At 41.9% G+C, this 25,595-nt stretch overlaps 1 protein-coding gene across 1 annotated transcript; it reads right to left on the reverse strand.

Moving 5' to 3' along the window:
- Positions 1-9,373: 9,373 nt before the first annotated feature.
- On the reverse strand, positions 9,374-24,771 carry LOC104835033 (putative methyltransferase KIAA1456). The gene is made up of 4 exons (XM_010572810.1): positions 24,618-24,771; positions 21,976-22,122; positions 10,118-10,428; positions 9,374-9,670 (listed from the first exon to the last, which is right to left on the reverse strand). Exons 1-4 carry the CDS (start codon positions 24,769-24,771, stop codon positions 9,374-9,376), a joined length of 909 nt encoding a protein of 302 aa, XP_010571112.1.
- Between the last annotated feature and the right edge of the window lie 824 nt (positions 24,772-25,595).

Here is a 25,595-nt window from a genome sequence, read left to right on the forward strand (position 1 = left end):
CCCCCCCCCAAAAAAAAAAGGAAAGAGAAGAGCTAATGTAGGAGAAGAGGAATTTATGTAGGGATTTGTGGAATACCGTTGAAATGCATAGGGACAGTATTGATGGGACAGGCAGGAGCTGGATTGTAGGTTTGTCAGTTGGAGGAGGCAGAGGAGCAGCTTGCCGTTTCAAAAGATCTCAGCAGCTTTGTCTAGGAGACTGAAACCCCACCATAAATCTCTCTCTGCAGGTGTTCTTGCTGCCTCTTCTTGAAGTTTCATTTTTATCATGTTCTACCTTAGATAAATCAAGAAGTCAAGGATGGAAAAATGGGATAATGATCAGGGATTGCTGACAGAGGAAATGGCTATCATTGTTCCCAAAAGCCAGCATTTCCCCCTCCTGCTCCTGCATCTATGTCTTCCACAGCCTAGAACACAGAAATTTAAACACACAGGCACAGTACCGCATAAGCCTCTGCACGCATTCTTCTTTCCTGCCATAATTTTTAAGGCAACTCTTGCCTTAAATGATCAGTAAGTTGCGCTTTTGGGGAATATCTTAGAGGCTGATAGCCACCTTGGATGCTGCTTCCCCTCCCTTTTGGGTAGGTGTAGCGCTTGCTTAGAGGGAATGTGGGGCAGAACCGAGTTCCTGGGCTGTTTGGAGGAAGCAGGGACCAGTAACCTCCATCCCTTGTGCTGTGCACTGGCAAAGGGAGCTGATGGGAATGTATGAGCAAGTGGCAGTCAGAGACAAAAAAAAGGGCGTTTTCTGCCATTTTTTCCTGTCGTGAGGCTACCATGGAGCCCTTTTTCCAGAAAAGCAGAACCTTAGCCTGGTAAGCGAGGGTGTCCTGGGGTGGGCATGGCTGCCTCCGCAGCCTGCGTGCAGACAGCCCTGTGCTGCAGCTACGCTGAGCGCTGCGCTCCTCCCTCACAGATCAAGAGGGAGAGGCGGTCCAGGCAGACTTTTAAGCACTGAATAGCACAGGACCAACCTCCAGATGATCCATTTCTTCAGCTGATTGCATCTTTTGAGACCTGCTTAGAATTGCTTCTGAACTGCGTGCTGAGAGGACTACCCTTGCTTTCATCCTGTGTCACCTCCTGCTAGTTCCAAATGAAAACTCCAACCTGCTCCCACCCAGGTGGAACTTAAGCACTGAACAAGTCGAAGAGGTTGCAGAGGAGTCAGCTTCATGCTAGCACAGAAAGCCAGAGGTGAAACTGATTTTTAAAAAAAAAAGATCAAGAAACTAAAGGCAGCTACTACTTTCGTTAAAACTCTGCTCTCTGTGAACATCAGCTGTGCAAAGGGCGAGTCGTGCGTTCAGACTTTATTCCCCGTTTCTGAACTCCAAGTGTTAACTCCTGTGAGAAACGTTGTTTTTAAAATCACACTATTTTTAGACATCCATGGTAAACAACTCTACTTGACCATTAATCATAATAAACATATTGTCTGATTGGCAGATGATTTTTAGAACGTATTTTATTAAATAAATTCGTATGAACAAAGCTGACATGAGGAATGTTGCATTCTCTACCAAAGAACTACCCTGATTATCGCAGGCTAGAAGGTAAGGTAGATAAGAGAAGAGTTCATTATCACAAATTTTCCTTCCAGTGCAGGGACTTCAAGATTATTACAGTTCATTGATATAAAATAATAGCTGTAATTTGTCTTGTTGGAAGGAGTTCTGCTATGCCTGAGCTGCCTTTAATCCTTCTTGCTTAACATTTTTTGCCTGTGCTACCAATTAGTGCTGTACGAATTTGTTGCATTGGATTTCAATCAATGACCCAAACCAAAACCCAGAGTTGTAGTCTGCTAAACAAAAGTTGTCTTAACATGACAGTGACATGTGCTTCTAGTTCTTGAAGGCCAAAACACTTCTCTTGATCTTTATATTTCATAAGGAGGGAAGAAATGTAGATACAGAAGCATGCAAAAGAAGTTAACCTCTATTGTCGAATGTGCCCTGCAGGCTAATCAATAGTACGTCAGGGAAGTTGCATGTCAGGAATTAGTTGCGCATCAGAAAATGACCAAGATTAAAAGAGTTTGCCATTAACTTCAATACGTTGGGGAATTGACTCAGAATGTTCTCTGTCATCAAAATCGAAATTATTTTCTGTCCAAATTAATGAGAACAACTGGGGCCTAACCCAGTTTTGTTTTTTAAACAAAAAAACTGGATGCTTTGCTTGTCTGAAAAATGAGTCTGTTTGTGGTTAAACATTCCCATAACAGATTTTCTTCTATAGTTGCATACAGTGTGTGTGCTGAACTTCTGGAAGAAATTGTGTACTCTGTTTCAGCAATCCTGGAGGTCGTAAATATTGTCCCAATCATTTGAGCACTAGGTGGTATTTCAGTGGGGATGGGTTTGGCATCTCTTAAATAGGAGTGAGATGTAAGATAATAGAAGCAGAAGGAGCCTGAAGCACATAACTTCACCGCTGATCTACCTGCGTTTCTCCTAGCAGAGGTGCTGGGGCACTCCTCACCACTGCTGTCCTGGCACCTTCTTGGAGCTGATCTTCAGCCCCATCCCAAGACATGGCGTAGGTGTCGGTCTTTCACTAGGGAGCCTGTCTTAGGAACAAGACGCTGTGAGATGTCGTCTAAAATGCTGCACAACGGCTAAGGTTGCTGTCCTCCGCTTCCCTGCGGTAACGCAGCGCTGGGAGCGTCCTCGCTGCCACGCTGGAGCGCTCCACCAAAATCAGTCGAGGTCCAGTAGCAACGCGTGTCGGGGGCTCGGCAAGACAGGAGTATCTGCCGCTTGGAGGAATGTCTGGTTTGCTGCGTCAAGGAAAACCTCTGCCTTTGATACGATGAGGTACTTTATCGGGAACGTGTCCCTGATAGTCTTTTAAGTGACATTCAGGTCTTAAGCAAAATTACAACTTTGTAGTCCCGTGGAAATCCTGCAGTTACTTTTAACTCTTTCTCAGGACCACCTCACAGAAGTTAGTCCATCAATATTATATTTCTCTACACAGACTTCTCAGCGTTATTCCCAAAGTAGTTTCGTGCTATGGTAACTGCTGGAGTACGGGTTCCTGGCTCCACCTTATCCGTGCTGCCTTCTCCCCAGGTTCCCTTCAAACCATGTCTGCACTGCCTTGGGATTTCTTCTCCTCTTTAAACACTTGAAGGACAACTGCAAGGGAGATGTCTCTCTGCCTGGGACCCATCTACCTAGGCAGGGATCTACAAATAGTCCTCCTAGGAGGTGAGCAAGGCTTATGTTTTTCCGAAGGGTGCTCTGTGGTGCAAAGCTGGAACGCTCAGCCAGAAGTGGGAGACCTGGATTCTGTGCTTGCTCCATCTAAAGAGATTTAAACTAGGGTGATTCATTTTGTTTCCAATTAATTGGTTTATTGTAATATTACTTATTAATGCATTTTACTGTTACTTAGCAGCGCATTTAGGAGGAAAGTTAGAGGTTAAAAATAGCTGTTAAAATTCTGCCTCCTCCATGATGGAAATAATTTCTACTCTGTATCTGTGGCTGAGCTGTTTGATGGTGTCCCTGCCTTTCCCCTCCAACCTTTCATCTGAAGCCCCTGGGAGATTTGCAGAATCAGTGGTCTGCACAGCTGCATTTGAGGGAAATGGGAACACTGGAATCTCTTAAAGTAGGAGTAAATAGGCAAATTGACAGTAATTTCTGAAAATGATGGTCAGCGAACTAATTACTGCCTAATATTTGTAATTCAAATCCAGCTCGCTCACCTGCCTTCCCCTTCAGCCCACGGGGTTGGCAGGGCTCAGGAGGGGGCCACTCCACCCACGTTGATGGTTCATGGGCTAGAAGGAGAGCAAGCGAAAGAGCCTGGTTTGGTGCATGAGAAGGCACTTGAGAGAGGAGGAGTCCTGGGACATGTCCATGGCTACCGTATGCCCAAGAACAGAAGAAGAAAAGGCAGTTTCTGCATGTTTCCCTGCCCTGAAACACGGCATCTTCAGGTAGCCCCAGTACTTCTCTACCTCCCTGAAGCTCCAGGCTGCTGTGTCCGCCGACCTGCCCTGCTTTACAGCCCCCAGTGTCCAGGTCCTCCTGCCTGGCACAGTCAATGCTTCCCAACCTAGACCTGCTGTCTTCTACTCCCTAGTGTCCCAGAACTCCTTTTTCATGAGGACACCCCAAATTCCATAGCTGTAATCCTCCAACCAGTCTTAAATCTCCCCACTCTTAAACTTCCTTACACCTCCTTTTCTGCCGGTCTGGCAGTAGAGGTGCCTCTTTTTGCCCCCAGCATGTACCTGTTCTCACCCCAGTCTCTCTGGCTGTGGCCAGCAAGCCTTGCCCAGGACAGTGGTTCTTCAGTAACCTTTTCTGTCAGAGACAAGGTCTGTCTCCTGCCTCCGCTGAGAGTCCACCACCCCGCTGCCCTCACAGGGAAAATATTTCCCTAGTTTTCTAATTTCTAAGAATTTCCAGTTGGAACCTTCCTTTACCCATTTAAGCCTCATCAGGAGATCCCCACTCAGTTGTGTTGGCCTTCTGCCACGTCCGCTCAACTTTCCGTACATGAAACGGAGCGTTCCTGTGCTCGGAAGAGGTTGTGCTCCAACACGTAGTAGATCAGCAGGCTGCAGTATAAGACATCTTTCAATTTTAATTTACAAACCTGCGTAGAGATTCCTTCACCCCCGTATTCAGGTAAAGTCTGGTGGAAAAAAAGCTGTTGGGCTTTATCAGTAGGAAGCTTGCATTTTACTAGCCAGACTGGTTTTGTGGAAGGTACCTTTTCTGTTCATGTTTGCATAAAGGCTCTATGGCAACTCTGGCATGGCTTACTGTTAAAATATCTTTCGTGGGTATTTTAAACCTCTTTTCAAGCCTCTGTATACAGTTATAAAGAGCAGAGTTTGGGTATGGGGCAACTGAAGACCGAGAGATGGACACCTACTGTCATGCTCCCTCTCTTGGCTGACCCAATGTTTCCCCCCAAATTTTTTTCTTGTTTTTGCCTAGGATAATTTACTTCGCTGTGTTAAATATGATGCTGTTAGTTGGAAATCTGTGACAGCCAGCGAATGGCACAGTTTCCCTATAGCTAAATGTTGCCAATGTGGGCTTTCACTGCAAGCAAGCTGGTGTTCTTTTTTAAAGTTGCAATAGTACATTCATGTCAAATGATTTGTTGTGCCAAATTATGAAGGTGACACTGAGCACAGTCCTGGTCATAATGAGATCTGAAAGGCATGCTAATAAAGCACATATTTTGAGAAATCCATGGAATATATTTTGTGCTTTTTACCACTTGGAATCCTTCTGCAAAAAGTTGGTTTCCGTCTTGAGTGAGAAGGAAGGAAAGGAAATCAGGAGCCCCATCAAAAAGAAGAAAGAATGAAAGAAGTCAGAATGACAAAGCAGACAAGGACAGATCCTGCGGGAAGACAGGTATACTCATTAAGTATATTTACATTTCAAAGACAAGTTAACTGCGGTGCTCTCAATCATACCCTACACTTGGGTTCCCTGCCACACACCATGAATAATAAATGCACTTTGGAGGATAGAATAAGTGACCCAACAGGCTTCTTCCACTTTTAATTTCATGGGCGATCTTAATTTGAGAGGTCAGTGCAAATGCCTATGGTAAGTGACAATTTTAGGCCAGTAATTACTAATTAAGAAGAAGGCAAGATGTTGGCTAAGGCACTTTCAAATAGATCACAGATAACCTTGCAGGAGCTGATTAACTCAAACGGAACACCTCCTTAGGTGATAGGTACCAAATGATACTTGGAACAATTTTTAAAACTAAAAAGGATGAGGGAAAAGGATTTATGAAACTCTTGGCTGAGTTTTCTCTGGAGAAAGAATTTTCATAAGTGGGATTAGCTGTTTGCCAATTAACAGACAATTAGAAGAAAGACATTTACCCAGTGGGCAAAAATCTTTTATGATAGACGCACTCTCCTCAAACCTGTTTATGCCAAAGGAGGATAAACAGTTCTGTGTTCACAGTGTCTTAGGTCTATGTGAGCAGCCCTGGCTGCTGCTGCCGCGCCAACTTCACGTGGGCTGCGTGGGAGTCGACGTGTCAGTGCTCACCATGGAAAGCCCAGAACGGAGGATCCCAAACCATGCTTGTGGATCCTGGGATGGCTGTGGAAAATTTCCTAGGGGTCCACAAAAGAAATTAGGAACAGGACAGCAACTGTCTGTGGAGAAAATTGAGAAGTCTCTGACACTGGGGAATTTTTAGGGACCTGCAAATCAGAAAAAGTGAGAAAGCATTGGCTTTATTAATACTGGTATCTGTAAAAGTGACCATCATTGGTAGATCAGAGATAGTGTCAGACACTAGAAGGTTTTCTGAAAGTGTCCCTTGGACAGGTGAGGCCTCAAATGACCATAAATTCAGTGGCAGATACTGTAGACAGCTGAGCTAGGCTGCTGCTTTTTGTCTTTTTTTTTTTTTTTTTCCCCCAGCTTAACAATGAATTTTTCCGCAAGGTTCCTACAAAGTAGGGATATGTAGGCAGCACTGCTTGGCCAGAAGGCGGAGCGGTGGATGCATCTGTCTGATTTTACTGTTGTTCGTGCTCCTTTTTTCCATCCTCAGAACTTAAAAGATTCCTAGGTAGGATCCATCTCTCCTAACTGAAGCATCCAAGAATCAGCGTTTAAGGCTCAGCTCCTCTCTAAGCTCCTTCCACATGCGATGGAAAGAGAAGAGCAGGTGCGGAACATGAGCTCTCTAATCCCAACAGCTCCTCAAGGTGTGTGTTCATCCTCTAAAGGGGTTATTTCTTGCCATTAACTCCACAGGCAATATAGAGCACAAAGATAGACTTACATACATAGATCTACAGTCTAGATGCCTAAATGAGTTCAGAAAATTTAAACCTTTCTATTCTAAAATCCAGACCAGAACAGCAAAGAGCACAAGAGGAAAACAAATTAGGACCAAGCACTGCTCAGGAGTGCAGAGCATTTCCGTGCTACATTTCTCGGAGCAAGGTAGCGCCTACCCTGAGGACTACAAATGCAGACTGTGATGTAGAAATGAAGGAATGAACTCCGTCCTGGTTTTGCTACTGGCATCCTGATCAAAACGAGAATTTCAAATAGAGCTTTGTAACGTTTGTGACACGCATAAATTTGAGGAAGTATTACTACGTGATCCTTCCAACCAAACCCATGTTTTTACTTTCTTCCCCTGCATAGTCAGGGCAGGCAGCTTCGTTTGCAAGAGACTGAATTTACTCTGATCCCAGGAAGTACTCGGCACCCTCCAGAGGCAACCGTCATGAGTGGAAGCCATCCCGTGTGGAAGCAGACCTAACCCATACCTTCGGCCTTTGCAGTTTACTTCATTCAAAACAAGGACATTAACTCCTTGTTGAAGGGGAGGGTTGCTTTTAGAGCTGCTGACAGTTGTCCAGAGATTAAAATTCCTTCCAGTTAGGCTAGTACTGTCCCTGTGACATGGACCTTGTTTGGGAACCCCTGACCCGGAGCAGGCAGACGGGGGGCATCAGCATTAGGAGAAATCTCATCGCACCCCAGGGAAGACCTGGAGATGATGGAGCTTTTTGTTCAGGGAACGCTGGAGCAGGCTAAAACCTTCCAAGAGGACCGGTCAGATTCAGATAAAATACCTGTGTTCATTTCCAGGAAAACTAAACGTGGGGTGTGCTTGAGGGCAAGGACTGGCAGCTACGATCAAAGGCATTTTTCTGGTCCGTCCTGTGGGTGAAGAGTCTGCTGAACCGTAGGAGCGGACGTGGTGGAGAGGCTCGGAGCTGCGGCTCCTGCTGCTTGGTGCCACCTGAAGCTGCACTGAAAAATAGGGAGAAGCTGTCAGGACATCCCGGCAGTGGAACAACCCTATGAAACGATGGGAATGGTGTCGTCAGAGCCGAACGGCAGCAACATTTCATGACTGAAAATTCTTTTCTTCACTCGCATAATGATACTAACGTTTAGGGGGAAAAGAGGAGCGCTGCAGAGGCAGTCATTACAGATGGAGGAGACTGATTAGCCTCTCCAGCTCTTCCACCTAAACATACAAGATGTACCGATACCACCGACATGAACTCCATCGGAGGAAATAAAGGAAATGTGATTACAGGTATTATATCCAAATTGAATTAAAGCTGCATTAAAATACTCAGATTACTGTATGGTTCCATGCTACGCTGGAAAACATGATACGCATCTGCTACTGACAGACATGCAAAGAACATGCAGGGGCTTATTTCTCAGGAAACAAGTTTGATCTCTGACCTGCTGATTCACAAATCCACAGAAAGAAAGGCAGGAAGTACAATTACAGACAGACCTCCCCAGCACATAAATAATCATCAGCAAAGCAGCTGTGTTGCTTGAGATTTTTGTTTGGTTATCTTCCAAATATTTACTCTCCATTGCAACCTTAAGCAAAATTACTTACCTCAGTTTCTTTACCTATACAAATTGTGTAATGAATCCAATCTTCTTTGCAAAAGGCAGATCTGTAGATAAAAGCATTAGCATTGCATGCTGATGTTAATAAATATTTTCTCAGTTGACTAGCTGTCGCTGGAGCACTTTTCTCTGCTATGCTCATTCACTGTACAGGTTTAAATGAGTTATTAAATCCTTCTGACTTTTTCTAGTTTTGCTGATAGGGAGAAAGACTTAAGCATACACGTGAAGCTCGCTTTTAAAACTATTTTTTGGGGGGGTCATGTAGTGGCATATATGGAGGGAAATATCTCTTCGCTTTCCTGGCTGTGACTGCCACCAGGCAATGAAAAAGATCTCTAGACTATGACAGTGTCATGAATTACTGCCTCTGCCATGAAGGCTCTATATACCTAGTAATTCTCATAAAAGACTGTCTGTCTAGTATGACTAGAACTATCATATAGGCTGACAAAGTGAACTGTAATAAAATAGTGCATCTTTCAATTACTTCCTGTGTTATGTTACATCAAGTGGCAGAGTACGATAAATTTTAAAATAAAAAGTTGACACGAATGATTATATAGTTATAAATGAATAAAAAAGCTTTTTAATGCACATGTAAAAAATAATCCAGCAATCGCCTTCCAACTGTATTTTACTTATTTTCAAGCAGCAAAACACAGCTGGCAGCTGTTTACGGAAAGGGGTCAGTGTGCTAAAATGCGCTCAGTCTGAAATAATAACTCTAGAAAAAAATAATCAATAGAGATGTATTTTAAGAACAAAATCAAAGAAAACAAAGTCACAGAACCTGAGAGTTTCAAAGCAGTCTCCTCCTCATATGTCCCCCTCTCCCCTAAAACAAACTTGAGGCTATAAAAAGCTTCAGGAAAGATTTTCAAAGGTGCTGAGCTTTCAAAAGGAAGAAAGCCCCGAAGTATTCTTGGTGCATTTCAATAAGGAAATTTCCCCTAGATCTTCCACACTTCAGTCTTTTCTGCAGTCACACACCAATTGGTGTGGTTGAAGTATGATTGAGTAATATATAGCTCAGGAATATGACAGTCTATCAGCTCAGCCAAATCCCCTTCTTTAAAAGCGTGGTAGTACCTCAGCCAGGGCTGCTGCCGGCTCTGGGTGGTCGGGGTGGACTCATTGACTGCTCTCTGTGGAGAAGAGCCTGGTCTCCTTTTGTTCTGAGGGTGGCAGAAAGCTCCTTGTTTTGGGTGATGGTCTGTTTTAAGTCGTTGTCTGACAGCTAATTCTTTCTGATGTGAAAGCAGGTCAGGTAAACACACTCTGCTGCAATTGTGAAGAGTATCTGCAGGCATAGGGAGCTGGGTAGTTGCTTGCCCTAATTCTGAATAGCGACTTCTGAAAGCCTTCAAGCAGCGTGACATGGGCAGCACAGGTTTAACAGCCACTTCAAAAGCTGTTGTATTTTCAAAACTCGGTTTGCAATGTACAAAAAAAATCAGAAGCGTGTTTCAGAAAGCTACGGTCTCTGCTTTTGTCAACTTTTTTCCCTCTAATTCATTCAGCTGAACATCGTAATTGCAGTATCTAATGAGCTCTTCTTGGCGCCGCTGATCACCCGCACCTAATACCGAGTCAAGTCATCTTGAGAACAGAGACCATCTCAGAGATTTCTCTAATGCCGTGCACAGCGCTTTTTTCTCCCCTCCACAGGATGAGCTCCTTGCTGTCCTGTGTACCTCTGAAGTCCCGTCCAACTTACGACAGGGCTGGTTCAAAGCCAGCTCTTTGTCCTTGTGAAGGATTGATTTTTGTACTCCACGTGGGCAAGGCTCACCCGAGGAGCAGGAAGGAGGTGAAGGATTCCAAGGAACAAAGACGTCTTGCTTTTCAAATCTTCTCCGGTTTTGCTCCATTGCCCACACATATATCATTATCTGGCCTCCTACTCTTAAGATACGAGCCGTCTCTTTTATTGCCTGCATGCACCTCTCTTCCGTTGAAAAATGGTGAATCACTAGAACAGAACAGATAAGGTGAATAAGTATCCCTCGAGGCACTAATGAATACAGAGTATAAGGACAGGGACTGGCTCTGACATGCTGGCAGCCTGTGGTTTGCACCACAGGAATACATCATTTATCTTCCATTGTGCTACGTGTTATTGTACTACCTCTAACATCTCCAACATTGCGCTATCTCTAACTCTAAAGAGTTCATAACACGCTGACTTATTTTAAAAACAGCAGAATTTAGAAACATTGAAACAAATGACATCTTTCGGATCAGCAATGAACAGCACAACAGACTCGTTTTCTCGGTGAAAGGCTACCACTCGGTCAGTGGCAAAGCAACCCGGCCCTTTTTTACCCTCACCCAATGCTCATCTGCAGCCTGAAGGAAGCACTTCTGAAAGACCGAGGCCATACGTGGTCCTTGCAACAGCCGTGCTAGTGATCCTGCTGATGATAACCCATTAAAAAGGACTAGGTTAAAACCGCCTGCCCATTTCTTCTCCTTTATTGTCAGACCTCAGTAACAGCAGAAAAAATGAACAGTCGCTATCAGCCTGGGATATATTTAAATCATCAACATACGGGTGAAAGACACTTAGTCAACTAGCATTTGTCTACTTCTGCCATTAACAAACATATATCATGAAAAAAAAAAATTAGATAGTCCCAGTCGTGCTTGATAACCCCCCACACCACACAAACATGCATGACGTGGAGAACGCCTCACCATTACGACGGTGAAACTCAAGCAGCACAGCTTTGCTTGAGTCAGAACTGAGTTTAAATTCGACTCCCATTTCAGTAAAAATTTTTGCCCCGAAAAAGGCCATTGGCCTTAGGCTTTGGCAGGCGTTTGCCGAACGGCAGCTCTGCAGGTCGGCTCCTGCTCTCAGACCGAGCAGCTCTAGAGCAATTCGCGACAGATGTCGAGGCTGATTAGGTCTTGGTGCACAGCAGGGACCTCAGCAAAGTTTCAACTACATCAAATGAATGTTACATGAGAAATAAGAACAGGAAAAAATTCGGGAATAATGCTGGAAAGGAAAGGACACATATTAAAGACGCTGAAAACAAAAAGCAATAGTATTAGTGATATTTTTCCAACCATATATCTTCCTCAGTGAAAATGCCTGTACTGGTTTGGGCAGATACTTCTATACATACCACTTCAGGTTACAATGATAAACCATTTTTTGGTTAAGCTGTTGAGGTGTTGGTTTCCACAGAAGAATAACAGATCTCTCAAGGGAAAAAAAAGGTGCAAGCTTTCGATTCTTTCGAGAATTGTAAGTATAGAAAATGCTAGCAGAAGCTCTGTATGTGCAGCCTCTCTGTGTCTGTCAGGGCAGCCATTCACCATCAGATCCATTTTGCCTCAGAAAAAAAAGACACTTTGCAATTAAAAGAATAACAGCATGCAATCCAGCTGAGATAGGAAAACACTTTCCCTGCAATGAATGATGCGTTCAGAGCCTTGGCGGCAATGTGAGGATCAAAAGGCGAGCTTTGAAGAAATAGGGTCTTTTAACATGTAGTTATTCAGCTGCTCTGCCTGTAGGTCTCACTTGTTTGAGATGAACAGAAATCAATTCCAAAAGCTCAGGTCTTCTAGCACTAGTTGAGACGTTGACATTGAAACATTATGGCTATTTTAATTAAAAAGGGATCAAGTATCATTTAAGAAATTACAGCATATTAATAAAATCTCACACTGAGCAAAACTTTAGTGTTGTCAAGATAAATTTGTCAGATAATTTTAAAAGCTATGGGTGATGTATTCAATTTAAAAATGCATAATGCAAGGAAATAGAGCATCTGCATGGGGCAACATCACACTATCCTGAAATCACAGATTATCACGTGAATTATTGCACACGATTGTTTTTAATCAAAGCCAAACCTGTCAGGCTCCAAGATCACCAGGCAGCCATATTCACCTAAGGCAGGTGGCTTATAAAAAAATCATTTCTTTCTTTTCCTTGACATTAAATTCCTTGTATGCTGAAGCTGTGTTTAAACGGAACGATCTGTACTGTGCAGTAGAGGTGCCGTTTCAGAGATGGAGCGGCTCGCGTTAGCTGGCGGTGAGGCACAAACACTCACTGAGGGCCTGATGGCAGCCCGGCAGGGACGTGAGCCTGCGTCCCTCTGCTCCGGTGGGAATGGTTCAGGTCTGCTTCTCCTGCAATTCCTCTCATACTGATGAGCAGATGGCACTGGGGAGGTATTTTATAGACTCATAGAATGGTTTGGGTTGGAAGGGACCTTAAAGACCATCTAGTCCCACCCCCTGCCATGGGCAGGGACACCTTCCACTAGACCAGGTTGCTCCAAGCCCCATCCAAGCTGGCCTTGCACACCTCCAATGATGGCACATCCACAACTTCTCTGGGCAACCTGTGCCAGCGCCTCACCACCCTCACAGCAAAGAATTTCTTCCTTTACACCTAACCTAAATCTACCCTCTTTCAGTTTAAAACTTGCCCCTGTCCTGTCACTACAGGCCCTGGTAAAAAATTTTCCATCCTTCTTCCAAGCATTTTAGCATTGAAAGACCGCAATAACGTCTCCCTGGAGTCCTGCAGTACTACACCCCTAGAACAATCTTTCACCAGCTGTTCAACGTATTTTAAGGCGATTTCCCAGCATCCAAACACTGTAAAACAAGGGTCCAGATGCTTCAAACTGCACTTGTCGTAACGACTGGTACTTGAAATGAAAATTAGTTTTGTCCTAAATTACAATAAATACAGAAGCCTGCAGGTGGTGAAAACAACATCAGGGCAGAGGAAACTCAGCCTGGGCTGGAGCTTGTGTCTTATAGCCAGTGATGGGTCTGTCCTCCATGGATACTTTCTTGGACTCACTTCTACTTCTGATTACACAAATTCACATATCAAAGGAATCTGCACTTTAATTATATATTTTTTAGAAAAATGGTTCCTTCCATTTTAAATCTTTCCCCGCGGTTCTCCTGTTGTAAGAAACCGCAGAAATTTACTCCCTATTCACTAATTTAATATCATTTCTGGGCTTCAGAATGCTATCTCCCTCTCCCCTAGGAGCAGTATGATGTATACACTTCTTTTATGGTACTTTTAAGATGATACTCTTCTTTCTTAGGTGAAAAGCCCTAGCCCATTAATCTATCCTCATACATAAACAGTTGGCACCTTTGATCATTATAAGGACCTTCCAGAGATGGAGGAAACCTGAATTTCATGCAGTATTCAAGATATGGATGCACCAGGTATTTATCTTCTACCATTCTTCTGGATTTTCATTCTTGTTCCTAATAATTCAATAGTTTTTTGACCAGGTTTGAACACTGAGCTAATGAAAATGAGTCTAATGACTTCATTATCTCTTTCCTGAACAAGGATAGAGGGTACCACTGTGCCTGTATGCTTAGTTATTTTTTTCTAGGCACATCACCTAGCATTTATCCACAAGTACTTTTCTGCAATTTTGCACCCAGTCATTAGTTTCACAAGACTTTTTTTGCAACTTTGTGGTCAGTAATCCTGAATATCTCTATGTCACCATAAAGCAAACTTTATCACTAGCCTATTCATTTGATTTGTAACTATAAATTACATAGGAATCTGTCGAACAGCAGCCTTTTTATAGGTGCCATACACCTACACTAAGCATTCAACATTGAGTCTTTCAGCACTTTCCACACGCGTCTGCTAACATTTTACCATTCTGGCTTTCCCATTCAGTTTTCCTTAAGAGTTTCTTCCTTTTTGGTAGTAAACTTTTATGCAGTGGATTTTTTAAAGCATTTTTGTTCCTAGCAAGAGGTTTGGTTACAGTCACATTAAATTCAGTGGGAGAATGTGGTTCTTGCACAATTACTTATTGATGTGGGCCTGATGCACTGGTCCAGACTAATAAGAGTTGCTTCCCTTTTGTGGGTTCTCAGATTAATTTTTCCAGGAGGTTTCATGCCCCTGTGTATCATTTACACAACCTACATATGGATAATTGCAGTGTCTCAATATTGTGTTTTCTGCCCTCATAGCCCTCACAATCTCTCTTAATAATCTGTGGTCATTTTCCCAAGTTTATCAGAGAGTTAGTGACACATCCTTATTATTACACTGCTCTCCTCTGTAGCTGTCTACCTACTATCGTTTCTTCCAAAAGTTTATCCTCATGCTTTTTTCCACAGAAGAATATGCAACCCTTGTAATGAAAGCTAGAAAAACCTCTTAAGTTCACTACAAAAAGGGCTTTAATGAACATTATATCATTATCATACTAACCAACACCATGCCATGGTGATGAGGACAAGTAGGACCACATTCAATTTTTTAAACATCGAAATAAAACATTGCAAAAAGGAAATCTAAGCACAAAATATTTGTTTGGGGTGAGCACAGGTGCTTGTCCAAAACCCCTGACAGCTCTTTGCAGCAGCAAGGTCTTGCTTCATGGATTAACAGTTGTTATAAATCAAGCATTCCTTTTCATTTTGGCCATACATTCCCCTAGTGTACCTAAAAGTCAATCCAAATTAATTTTGTGCCATGTACTGCTCATTCCTACCACTTTTGTTTAAATTGAAGACTGAAAGATTTTCCATAACTGAAAAATCCATAATGCAATTTTAGATTTCAAAGGGAGGGGGTAAGGAAGAAAGGAGAACATTTCAAAGATTCTTCTCTTCTTCATTTCATAAGAATATAATTAATTGCTCCCTCTCTTAATTTAATACTGTGACTAATCCTACTAAAAGGGATTATTTAGAACAAGCAGACAATGCATGATACATTTTTGTGTCATTCATCTGTCTTCAGAGAACAAACCTGAAAGCATCAACAACTTTGTCTGAATTTCTTTTTTAGAAGCCATTTTCAAAATTAGTATTTCAGGTCAGTGATTTAATTTAAACCTTGTTAAATGGCAAAAAGAAATCTGTGTAATCAGAAATTGCTTTTCTCTGTCAAACTTTGCTGAAGTTAAATCCCTTCAGAGACATTTGGAAAGTATTTAAGGATCACAGAATCCTTATCTTTGAGACTCTTTTGTATATACTGTACATACACTTCAGATGTCACTTTATCTCTGTCAGCTCTAATAATAGGAACAATTGCCACATATAGAGAAGGCATGATTCTAAGTTAAATATGATTTTATTCTCTTCATTATGGTGGTATCAAAAATAGAGGGGAGGAAAAATACTAATATACCAAAGAATTATTTAAAAGAATTACTGAGTAAACTTCAAACAGTGTTTCCATTAAAAACTTTTTCCTATTAAAAACATAACTCATTAATTACTTACGTCGGAAAACTCGCTCCTTCTTTTATTTTCGCACATTTATGGTTAGCATTAACAAATGAGGATGCTGCCTTTATAAAAATCATTATAATTATGAAATTTAATTAACTTATTAAAGCCTTGATTCAGGAATATAATTATATGCTTAATTTTAAGCATCTGGGTAGCTACACTGGTTTCAGCAGGATTAATTCTGCATTTATATTAAAGATAATTCTGAAATGCTTTTCACAGCAGTGGGGACACCTGTAGCTAAAAATCAGCAGAAGAGGAGAATAAAACAAGGTCAGGTGGAGCAGTTCTCTTCACGCTGTTCCCCTCCTTTGCTTTGTGCCACCCTCGAGGTGCCCGCTGCCTTTCCTTCCCTCCTGGGTGTGCTCCTACGTGCCGGGCTACAGGATTAGGCTCCCTTGGGTTTTTTGGCTGCCGGTTCCAAGGGATGGTGGTGCTGAGTGCTGGAGGACTAGGGCACATCCCCGAGTATTGGAAGTGTGGGTTTGAGGAAGGGAAGAGGGGGAATCGAGCCTTTCTGCTTTCGGGGCGAGTGCCCTGAGGACTCGGCTGAAGTGGAAAGAGGAAAAAAAGCGAAATCTCTGCAATGCTCTACTAGTCACCGACCTCCAAAGAGGCCTTGGCACTACGGGTCTTTGTTTAGTGAAAAAGATTTAATTGTGCGCCCAGCTCAGGTGCCTGAACGCCGTTCTGGATCCCTTCTGGATCTCAATGTCTTACTCAGCAGGAGAATAAGCTTTTGGTAGTACGGAGTGAAATCCCCGTACTCGGAAGCCTGCTCTCAGGTAGCAGCACAAACCTGCCAAAACCATCTCGTGGAAGCAGCTCGGCCATCCCTCCTTCCAAAACCACAGCCGCGTTGCTCTGCAGCCCGAGCGAGCAGAGGACAACATCCGTGCACGAGCAAGTTGTGCAGCCGGCGAGAAGCTGTTGTCACCTCTTGTAATGACACCCAGCAGCTGGTCAAGACCTTGCGGCCAGGTAACGTGTTGTCAAGAACATGTAGGTGAGATTTAAAACAGATATACTGTCAACATGACGACAGCGGTAAGACTACAGATAGCTAACTGTGGTCTAAAATAAATGATTGCATTTAAGAATGCTGAGCAGGCTGCTGGCTGCTACTGTGAAAATTAAGCTAAATATAAGGGTGTATTTGGAGCTTGCACCAGTTCTGCACTCCAGTGACTTGGAGAAATAGAGGGGACTGTAAGGGGCAGAGCTCGTTCTGTTGTGATGCACGTTTTTCTAAGGAAAAAAAAAAAAAAAAAAAAAAAAAAGTCAAGTTTTCTGACCAGACCCCATCCTGAGATAACTATGTATCATCCACTGGAAATAAACAGGATATTTTTGATAAATCAATTATAACTTGCATGAAAATATCACTGCAAGGAACACAAAGCTCCTGATTTAATGAAGTGAGATAGAAATCAGGCTCCTCGCTGTTGGTAAGAATTGCACCGATAGACAACGCTGCCAGCCGACAAGCCCAGTGGCAGCGACTGCGTGAATGACGGATAAAGCCTGCGGGTGTCAACCACAGGCTCTGACTGTCCTACGGAGCTTCTCCGCATCCCTAAGAATTCGCAACTAGTAGCTTAGAAATAACTGTATTATTCACTTTAAATAAAACACTAAGAGTGATGAGACCAAAGCTGAAATCAGGGCTTGCAGATGTCTCAGAAGAAGCGGAGGTACTCTGTGGGTCACACTATGGGTGGCACTTCTCCTCTGCCTCCGAGACCTCTTACGATATTCAGATTTTGTTAGTATTTTGCGCCTCTGACTTCCATCAGGGAGGAGAGTTTGCTGCTGTGAGAGGAGCTGTATTAACATTAGGCAGCAACTGGATACAGGAGAGTCAAAGGATTTTTTTCTCAGAAAGGCCAGGTGGCCTTTACATTAAAATAGATGCAGAAAAATAGAGGTCATTCATCTTCCATCTCCAAGGCAGGATTAAACGCTTGGCCCAAATGTGACCCAAATTGCTCTACCCTGCTCTTAAAAGCCTTTTCATATCTGAGGTAAATAACCTTTGCCGCAGAGTAAGATGATTTTTTTTTTCTTCCCATGTCAAATAAAGAACAGCTTTCTGTAAAAATCATTTATGTATTTGAAGACTGTTATGTTTCCTTCAGTCCTTCATTTCTTTCCTTTCTTGACTAACCAAACCCAGTTCCTTCAGCTTCCCCTAATAATTCAGATTTTTCTGAACATCAGTTATTTAAAATGTCTCCATATTGACTGCAAACATTGTAAGGCATTGTTCCCAAAAGCAGCAAAGATATTCCACCTAGGATCTCAAAAGTACTAAGTGCAGGAGGGTGACTCATTCTTTTGCCTTCCATGAAACTGCTCTGTCACCATACTCCACACAGGTATTTGGCTGGTTTTGTAACAGCAGGACACTACTCACACGTATTTGGCCTGTGGTCCATCTTGCCTGGCCATTATTTCTCATTGAATGTTTCCTTCCTGAGCATGGTACGTCCCCTCTTGATGGGTTCTGTATCTCAAATACAGAAAGCAGATTGGCTTGCTCCTGACAAATACATGTTGGCTGTTTCCCATTACATTAGTATTCTGTAGGTTTAAATAATTTATTCTATTTAAATTAGATTATTTAAATTATTTATTCTAGTATCCTTGTATAAATCTAAATTAGGCTGGCTTCCTCTTGATGTCCTTTCTCTTTTGGAAACAAGTATTATGTTTGCTTTTCTTCACTTGCTGGAGATCTTAAGCATAATCTGCTAGTTCTTAGTAGTTTGAGATTAATTTCATGATTTCCTAACAATTTGTGTAACCTAATTTATCTAAATATTCTTTAAGACATAATTTCTGTTTTATAGTCTAAACTCCTGTCCTCTGGTTAAAACTCTACCTTGCTGATGACTACTATTAACTTTTTGTAAAGACCAAAGAAAAATGCAGCTTCCCTTGTCATCTGTTATTTGCTCTTCTTTCCTTTTTGTTTTCCTCTTGCTTTGTATACATTTACAAAACCTTATCCTAGTTCTAATTGATGTTATGCTGTAGTCATCCTGACTTTGGTTCTTCACACCATCTCTTGTAATTATTGATAGTGATTTTTTTGATGATTTCTTTTCAATTTCTGTGGCATTAAAGAGTTCCTGATGCTGTCATACCAGACGTTGTTATACTCTGCTTTCCACTAGGACAAATTGCTTCTTGTGCCTTTAACTTTGCTTCTTTTAGAAAATGTAATTTTCTGACCACAGTGCCTTTTTGTTGGAAAAAGTTAAAAAACTGTTAGAATGTAATCCTGACTGCTCCTTAGGAAAAACAGAATTTAGGAGACCTGTCAAGTAGTGATGATATACCTATATGACAAAACTCAGCGTTATGCAGAAATAACCAATGGTGCACAGAAATATGAGGTTTCTTTATGGGCTAAAGAAACTATGTCACAACAGCATTGCAATATTGTACCCACATTAATTGGCACAACAGTGCAATGTAACTACACTGATATGATCTGATACTAACACTTGGTTTCTTCTTGCTCAGCGTCTCATGGAATTCTACCATAAAGACAGAACCTTATATAGTAAGGAAACGCTCCTGGACCTTTTATTTGGACTCCTTTTTTCCCCAAGAGACTCTTCCACCTTGTAAACTTTAAGAATTATACTTTTTGCAATTAACGCAGACCATTTTCTCAGGCAGTGTAAATTAGAGGACTAGACATGTTTATGTCCCTTAGGTTCCCCTTACTTTCTCTGTTAAATTACTACATGACTAAAAGATCACAGATTAAAGCAAAGTTAATTTTCACATATTGGTATTAACACCAAGGAAAGCCATTTGATGCTCTTCACTTCAGAAACCCTTTTTTCCCACTGGGATGAAGAGTCTGATCAGATATTTCATTAATATAAAATAACTTTATGGACTTGAGCGTCTGACTCCTAACAGGAGAGGAAAATGTGATGTTTTCACCTTTGCATTTGGAGGAAAGAAATTACTTCTCTAAATGAGTAGAAAAAGCTTCTTCTTATCCTTTGCCCAATTCAGAGTCCAAGAGCTCAGCATATACAAGATTTTATTAACACAGAACGTGACCTTTCCATATAAAGGAGAAAGCCACCTTGACAGAGGTAAAGCCATGCTAAAAAATCAGTCCTGCATTACGATTTGCAACAATTCCTTAGGTAAAATGGAAACACGAGTGCCAGTCCTCTTTTCATTACCGCAAGTGGCAGAAATCCTGCTTATTTCAATAATACAGGAATGGCTTCATCACGCTAACAATAACAAAGCCATCAGTAAATGGCAATGGGATGATTTCTGTTGTTCGATGGTATTAAATCTCAAATAAAATTATGCTATGAATACACTGGGAAAGTGATTTCTTTCTTAAGGCAGTGAAAATGTTGTGGAATGACTTGTATACTCACAGGGCAAATTTGTCTCCTTGAACAGAAAGTTAAGCATTTGAAAGCAGCACATTTTAAACTTTTGCTGATATATCATGTCTAGATTTGTTTCTTGTCAGTATTGGTGATTCCATTCATGGAACTAGCAAAAATACTTCATTATATATGCATATGCAATAGGTGCTGAGTACAAGGAAAAATCATCAAGTTAGGCTTGACGCTCCTCTTCTGCCAATATTTCCTACTACAGACCTGACTTTAGAACACCTACAGAAATTTCTTGCCTCCTTTGACAATCCTCTGAAAATTAAAAAAGCACACGCTTACCCAAACTATAGTATATATGTACTATACTAGTATTATACTATATACTAGTATATATAATAATTCAACGTATTATTTGAAGCTTTATGATGCATCTGAATCATATTTTTCAGCAATAATAAGGAAACGCGATCATTACTATGGTTCATGCATGACATGTGTTGGTAAAGGCTGTAACAAAAATAACTTTGCAATTTGCAGCCATATTATAGTGATGAAAGTGCCACTGTCCATAACGATGCAGTTCTACCTGTTGCCCAAGTGTCCTTCTGGATTTGTCACCGATTCCAGCTTCTGGCACAGCAGCCCTGCAAACAAGGTTTTCAGCTTGCTGTGGATAGGAAGGTAGTTCTGCATCTCCAGCCCAGCTACTCTGCTTTTCTGTAGGCTGTTGTAAGTACTCCTGGGGCACAGATTCTTCTGAGTCAGGCAACTTCTGAACATTGCTACATACCCTTTTCAACAAATCTGGCTTGTCCTTCACTTCCTTACCCTGGATTTCCAGAGAATGCCAAATCACCTCTGGGCACACGAAGGTTGTTACTCCATCTGGGCAAAGGATGTGAAAATCTAATAATAAGGACTGTTAGCTATTGGTCATGTTTCTTAAATCACAACTGAAAGATTTTCAGATGGTGTAGCTGAGCATGGTTCACAGCCCCACACAATGATGTACCACTGACAATAATGCAATCTCAAATTTCCATCAAATGTCAAATGGACCTGGGCTTGAAAAGTAAAGTCCTTCAGGGCTTCGGGAAAGGTCACCTGAGACCTGGAGAAAAGGCTGTGTCAGGCTACTCACTAACTTCAAGAGATGTGAGGTATTAACATTTCACTTTGATTTAACAAGGCTTGGAGACCTTCACACTTCTTTGGTTAAGAAAAGGAAAATCAAGTTTGCTGAGCACTGTAATTTGTTTTATTTACAGTATTGCCCAAATTTTAATCAGTATAAGCTTAATAACTAACTTTTAAAAGGTGGTCGAATAATTTCAAGACTTCCAAAACAAAAGAACCCTCAAAATTTAGAAGAGAAAAAAGCAAAGGCTAAAGCTACCATTCAGTGTCTGCTTTAAAAGTGGCAAAGATGGGTAGTTCCTCCATCATTAAGGTATTTTGAAAAGGGCAACTAAACAAAAAGGGAAAATCTTACATTTTAAGGCGGCAGTGCCACTGAAATAAGCACTTCTGCTCGATTTGTCATCAGCTCCTTGTTCTTTCTCTGCATTATCCCCTGCTTTTGCTGAAACAGGTCTCTCTGCAGTGAAGCAATGGGTAACTGATTCAGCTAAAAGCAACCTTTCTTTTTGCTGGGTTACTTTCCAGCTGGATCAGTGTCATGGTCATCCTTCTTCATAAGCACAAAAATGATTGCGTTGGCTGACAAAACATGGAGCATGGGAGGAAAAAACCCAGTGTTTGGAAAGGTGCAGAAGGATTTAATACTGTGCTTTGAATATGCTCAGTGTTCCTAAGCAAGTTTTGTTATATCTTCTTCCTGACAGAGCCAACATTTCAAATTTCTGCCATGTGGTCAGGCACAAACAGGGCACTCTCTCTTTGATAAGGCAGACACAAGCTATGGCATACCGTTACTTCATGGCCTTCATTTCGTGCTGATTCCACTGACGGGAAACAGTAGTTGCAACCCAGTTTATAGACTTGAGAGCTGATGTGAAGGTATTTGCCATTTCCACAGCCTGAAGTAATAATGAGGAGGAGAAAGAAAGGCGGACATTTGGTGTCTGTACAAAAGAAAATGTATACCTGACATAAGCCATGATGTACACCCTTGACTGGCCTAATAGCTTGAAATTCTCCACCCATTTTAAAGGAGATGATACAATTGCAGTGGAATTCAGGTTATTTTTTACAATCACAGTACAATGAGCACAGACTGCTCCTTTCCGTCTAGCAGGCTCTCTGCTGCGTGACAGGAGGTGTTCAAGTGGGATTGCTAGAGAGCATTTACCTTGGCCTTCCCACCACATACAGAATCAAAAATATTTATGGTAATGATGCTACTGCAATTCTGCTTGTAATAGACTCAAAATGCTAACTGAAAGCATCATGTAGCGGGAGCACTGCACTGAATTATTCCTGTGTATTGAAATGCTGATAGACAAACTAGACTGCTAAGCAATTAAGTCACTATTAGACCAAACCATTAAATCCATTGTTTGCTGTTTTAACTGCTGCTAATTGCTGTCACCATGACAACAGTGGAGTTTCTTTTTCTGGTATCTCCACGCAGTTTCCTTTTCATAATGGAGCCTGTGACATGGAAATTTACATCTTCCCAAATTGAAATACTTGTTGTGTTGAAATAAAGGCAGACATCTTTAGATAAGAAGGATTTTAATGTCAGCAGTAAAATGGATCTTATCTAAATTTTTGATAATCTGTTTGCAGAATTATCTGGATCTTAACACAAAGTGCATTTTAAAGTAGACTGTTAATTTTAAAAACTTGCCTTCCCACTTGCATCATAAATATCATCGTTCAGATTAAGATCAGGGAGGTAAGTGCATCTGGCTACCAGTAATACCCTGTACCTTGTGCAGACCTTAGTTCACATCCTGTTTATGGTTATGCTTACATCAAACATTGAGCTTGGGGCAGAGCCCAGATTTTATCTCTAATTAATTAAAAAAAAAAGTTATCGTTATTTTGGAGCCTTCCAAATATTTAAGTCCCTATATTTAGGTTACAGCCACCCCATAGCACCTATTCTGCAACGCTGCGTGGGTCCCTGTGTTCAGTAAGGAGCGTCCCAGCCCATCAATCTGTTATGCCATTTGAACCGGAGATGAATCATTGCTGAGCTGCAGATAGAAGTCTGCTCCGAACCGCCTGTCTAATATTAGCTGCTGATCCCACCTCCCAGGAATGAAGGAAAGCTGTCCGGAGAAAAGCTGGGGCTCTCTCAGTCCTTCCCATGCCTGACTTCAGCACCAGCTGAGAAGAGGTGCTGTGAACTGGTGCCAGCACTTGGCTAACATTAGACTTGGTTTTCCAAGGAGAAAGAGCAGAAAGAGGTCTACCCTGGAGCTCTGACTGGAAAAGAACTCCAGGACTTTTTCAGGTTTTCAGTTTTGGAGGGGAAGGCTCCAGTAGAAGCCAAACAACAGCTACTAAATACGTTTCCTCTAATCCGACACCAGAGGCTGCTTCCCAGGGATGGAGGGGCAGAGGAGAGCCCTGAAGGTAGGCTCCTTTCCAGCACCGTGCCACCACTCTTGGCAATTGTGTTTCACACAAAACTCGTCTCTGGCCACGGACACCACAACAGCGTGCCAGCAGCCTCGGCAGGCCAAAGCCCAGGAGCCAAGCCTGAGCTTAAATTACAGCACTAACAAAGCCCAACGTCTGTGACATCAGTAAAAATTCAGTGTGCTGGTTCTTCGTACGTTTTATTTGTTCACATTGAAAACACTGCAAAATCTGCCAAGATCTGGTAGGAATATAGTTCCCAGCATTTACACTGTGATAAACTGGGAAAAGTATATGGTAGTGTTTGAAAGACGCCCAAAAAGTTAGTGTGATTACTCCAACCCTCAGTAATTTTTCTCCTTCACAAACATTCCCATGCTGTAGTGGGGAGACTACACATATGTGCTGTTGGAAAGGATTACAGGTCCAAAGAGCTATTTAGAAGTCTAGCCTAAACATGTAGAACTGATGAGTTAATGCCCAGACCTCATTTGGGCACCCAGCATGTATCCACTTCTTGTGCAGGTGCTGAAACCAGTACAGAGAATTCCCTCGTACAATTTAGACATTCTCAAACCTTCAGGGAGTTAAAACCTGTCACATATTGTTCCCTAAAGCACTCAGGACAGTGTCACGATACTTGCTTCAGATTGGCCACACCACTACATGTCGTAAGAGCTAAACAAGATTTCAAATTCCAGAATTATCATACCAATACACAACATAAGCATCCACTAACGACACCTTAATAAATTTAGCTTCAGTTTAGTTGACCTACTGGATACTGGGAAAAGTAAAATTGTCTTCATATACCTATGAATGGTGGAGCAAAGCAGGAGGCAAATTTTGATAGTGAGTCTGGCCATTTTGATTCCCCGGTTTGATTCACAAGCTCCAAACTCTTCTGCCACAAATATTGCTTGATAGAAAGAGAGGACGTACTGATACTGTCATTAGCAATGTGATAAACAACCCCACTCACCAACATCAGCAATCAGGCTGCCCGGTTCCTGCTCTGAAATGAACTGCTGCACCTTTGGCCATGCCTTGTAGCACGCGTCATTGAAGCAAGGAGCAATTTTCTCACATACACTGTGAATATGGTCCCTCTCGAGCTGGTTTGCCTCCTTGTCCATCACAGCCAAGGCTAGGCTAACTCACTGAAGGCAGTGCGGCTGTCCTAGAGAAAGGGAAGGGAGAAAAACAAGTGCTGAAACTCTTGTCACCAAAGTACATTTCCTTAAGTTAAGCAGTATGACATTGTTTATTTAGGAAATAGTATTTCCAAATACTATGTTGCCATTAAAGAGAAACTGCTGAGGCTTTTAAAGGAAGAAAGGCAATTTGTTCTATGATTTTATACAATGTATTGTTTTCTTATATAGAACTGAAAGGAATTTTATGACCTACCACTCAATGTTTATTAACGTGCTTATATTGTTATACTCTGGAAGCTGTTAGCTTTTGCTTCATAAAGTCTCCCACCCTTTTCCAGTCTACCCTTGAAAAAGTAATTTCTAAGAAGCCCTTTGTTTACAGACACATCTTAAAAACCAGTGACTGAAAGTGATGATGAATACCTAGAGATGTTCAGAAACTGAAACAAAAGCTCCGAGAGGTGTCGTTTCTCCTCCAGTTCATTCAGCACCCAGAAAGATCCATGCTTACAGACTTCCCATCGCACAATTCATTGACACCCTGTGTTACTGTGAACAAAAATCTTTCCAGCTTTCTGAGCATCCTTTTTTTCAGCTGTTCTGGATTGGCCTGGTGCACTGGTATTAGCAATGCTGCCAGGAAAACCCTGTGATATTGCAAATAGCCTATGGCATCCCAAGTGATTGTTCAGTTCACCATGAAACTTTGTACAGAAAGCCTGTAAGAACTGTGAACTTCACTGAACATACCTGGCCATGCTAGGATTTCCACTGATTTATTGAAGATTTGGGCCACCAAGACA

The sequence above is a fragment of the Haliaeetus leucocephalus genome, unplaced genomic scaffold (assembly GCF_000737465.1).
Source record: "Haliaeetus leucocephalus isolate CR32 unplaced genomic scaffold, Haliaeetus_leucocephalus-4.0 Scaffold351, whole genome shotgun sequence".
NCBI classification, from domain to species: Eukaryota; Metazoa; Chordata; class Aves; order Accipitriformes; family Accipitridae; genus Haliaeetus; species Haliaeetus leucocephalus.

Bases quoted from the DNA above. Each gene is read 5' to 3' on its own strand.
- LOC104835033 (XM_010572810.1), bottom strand. From the start codon at position 24,771: ATGGACAAGGAGGCAAACCAGCTCGAGAGGGACCATATTCACAGTGTA. The intron at 10,429-21,975 runs GTGCCCTGTTTG...TAGTGCCTCGAG, and splicing joins TCTGCCTTATCAAAGAGAGA to GGATACTTATTCACCTTATC. The intron at 9,671-10,117 runs GTACACAGGACA...CTTTCACATCAG, and splicing joins AGTTGGACGGGACTTCAGAG to AAAGAATTAGCTGTCAGACA.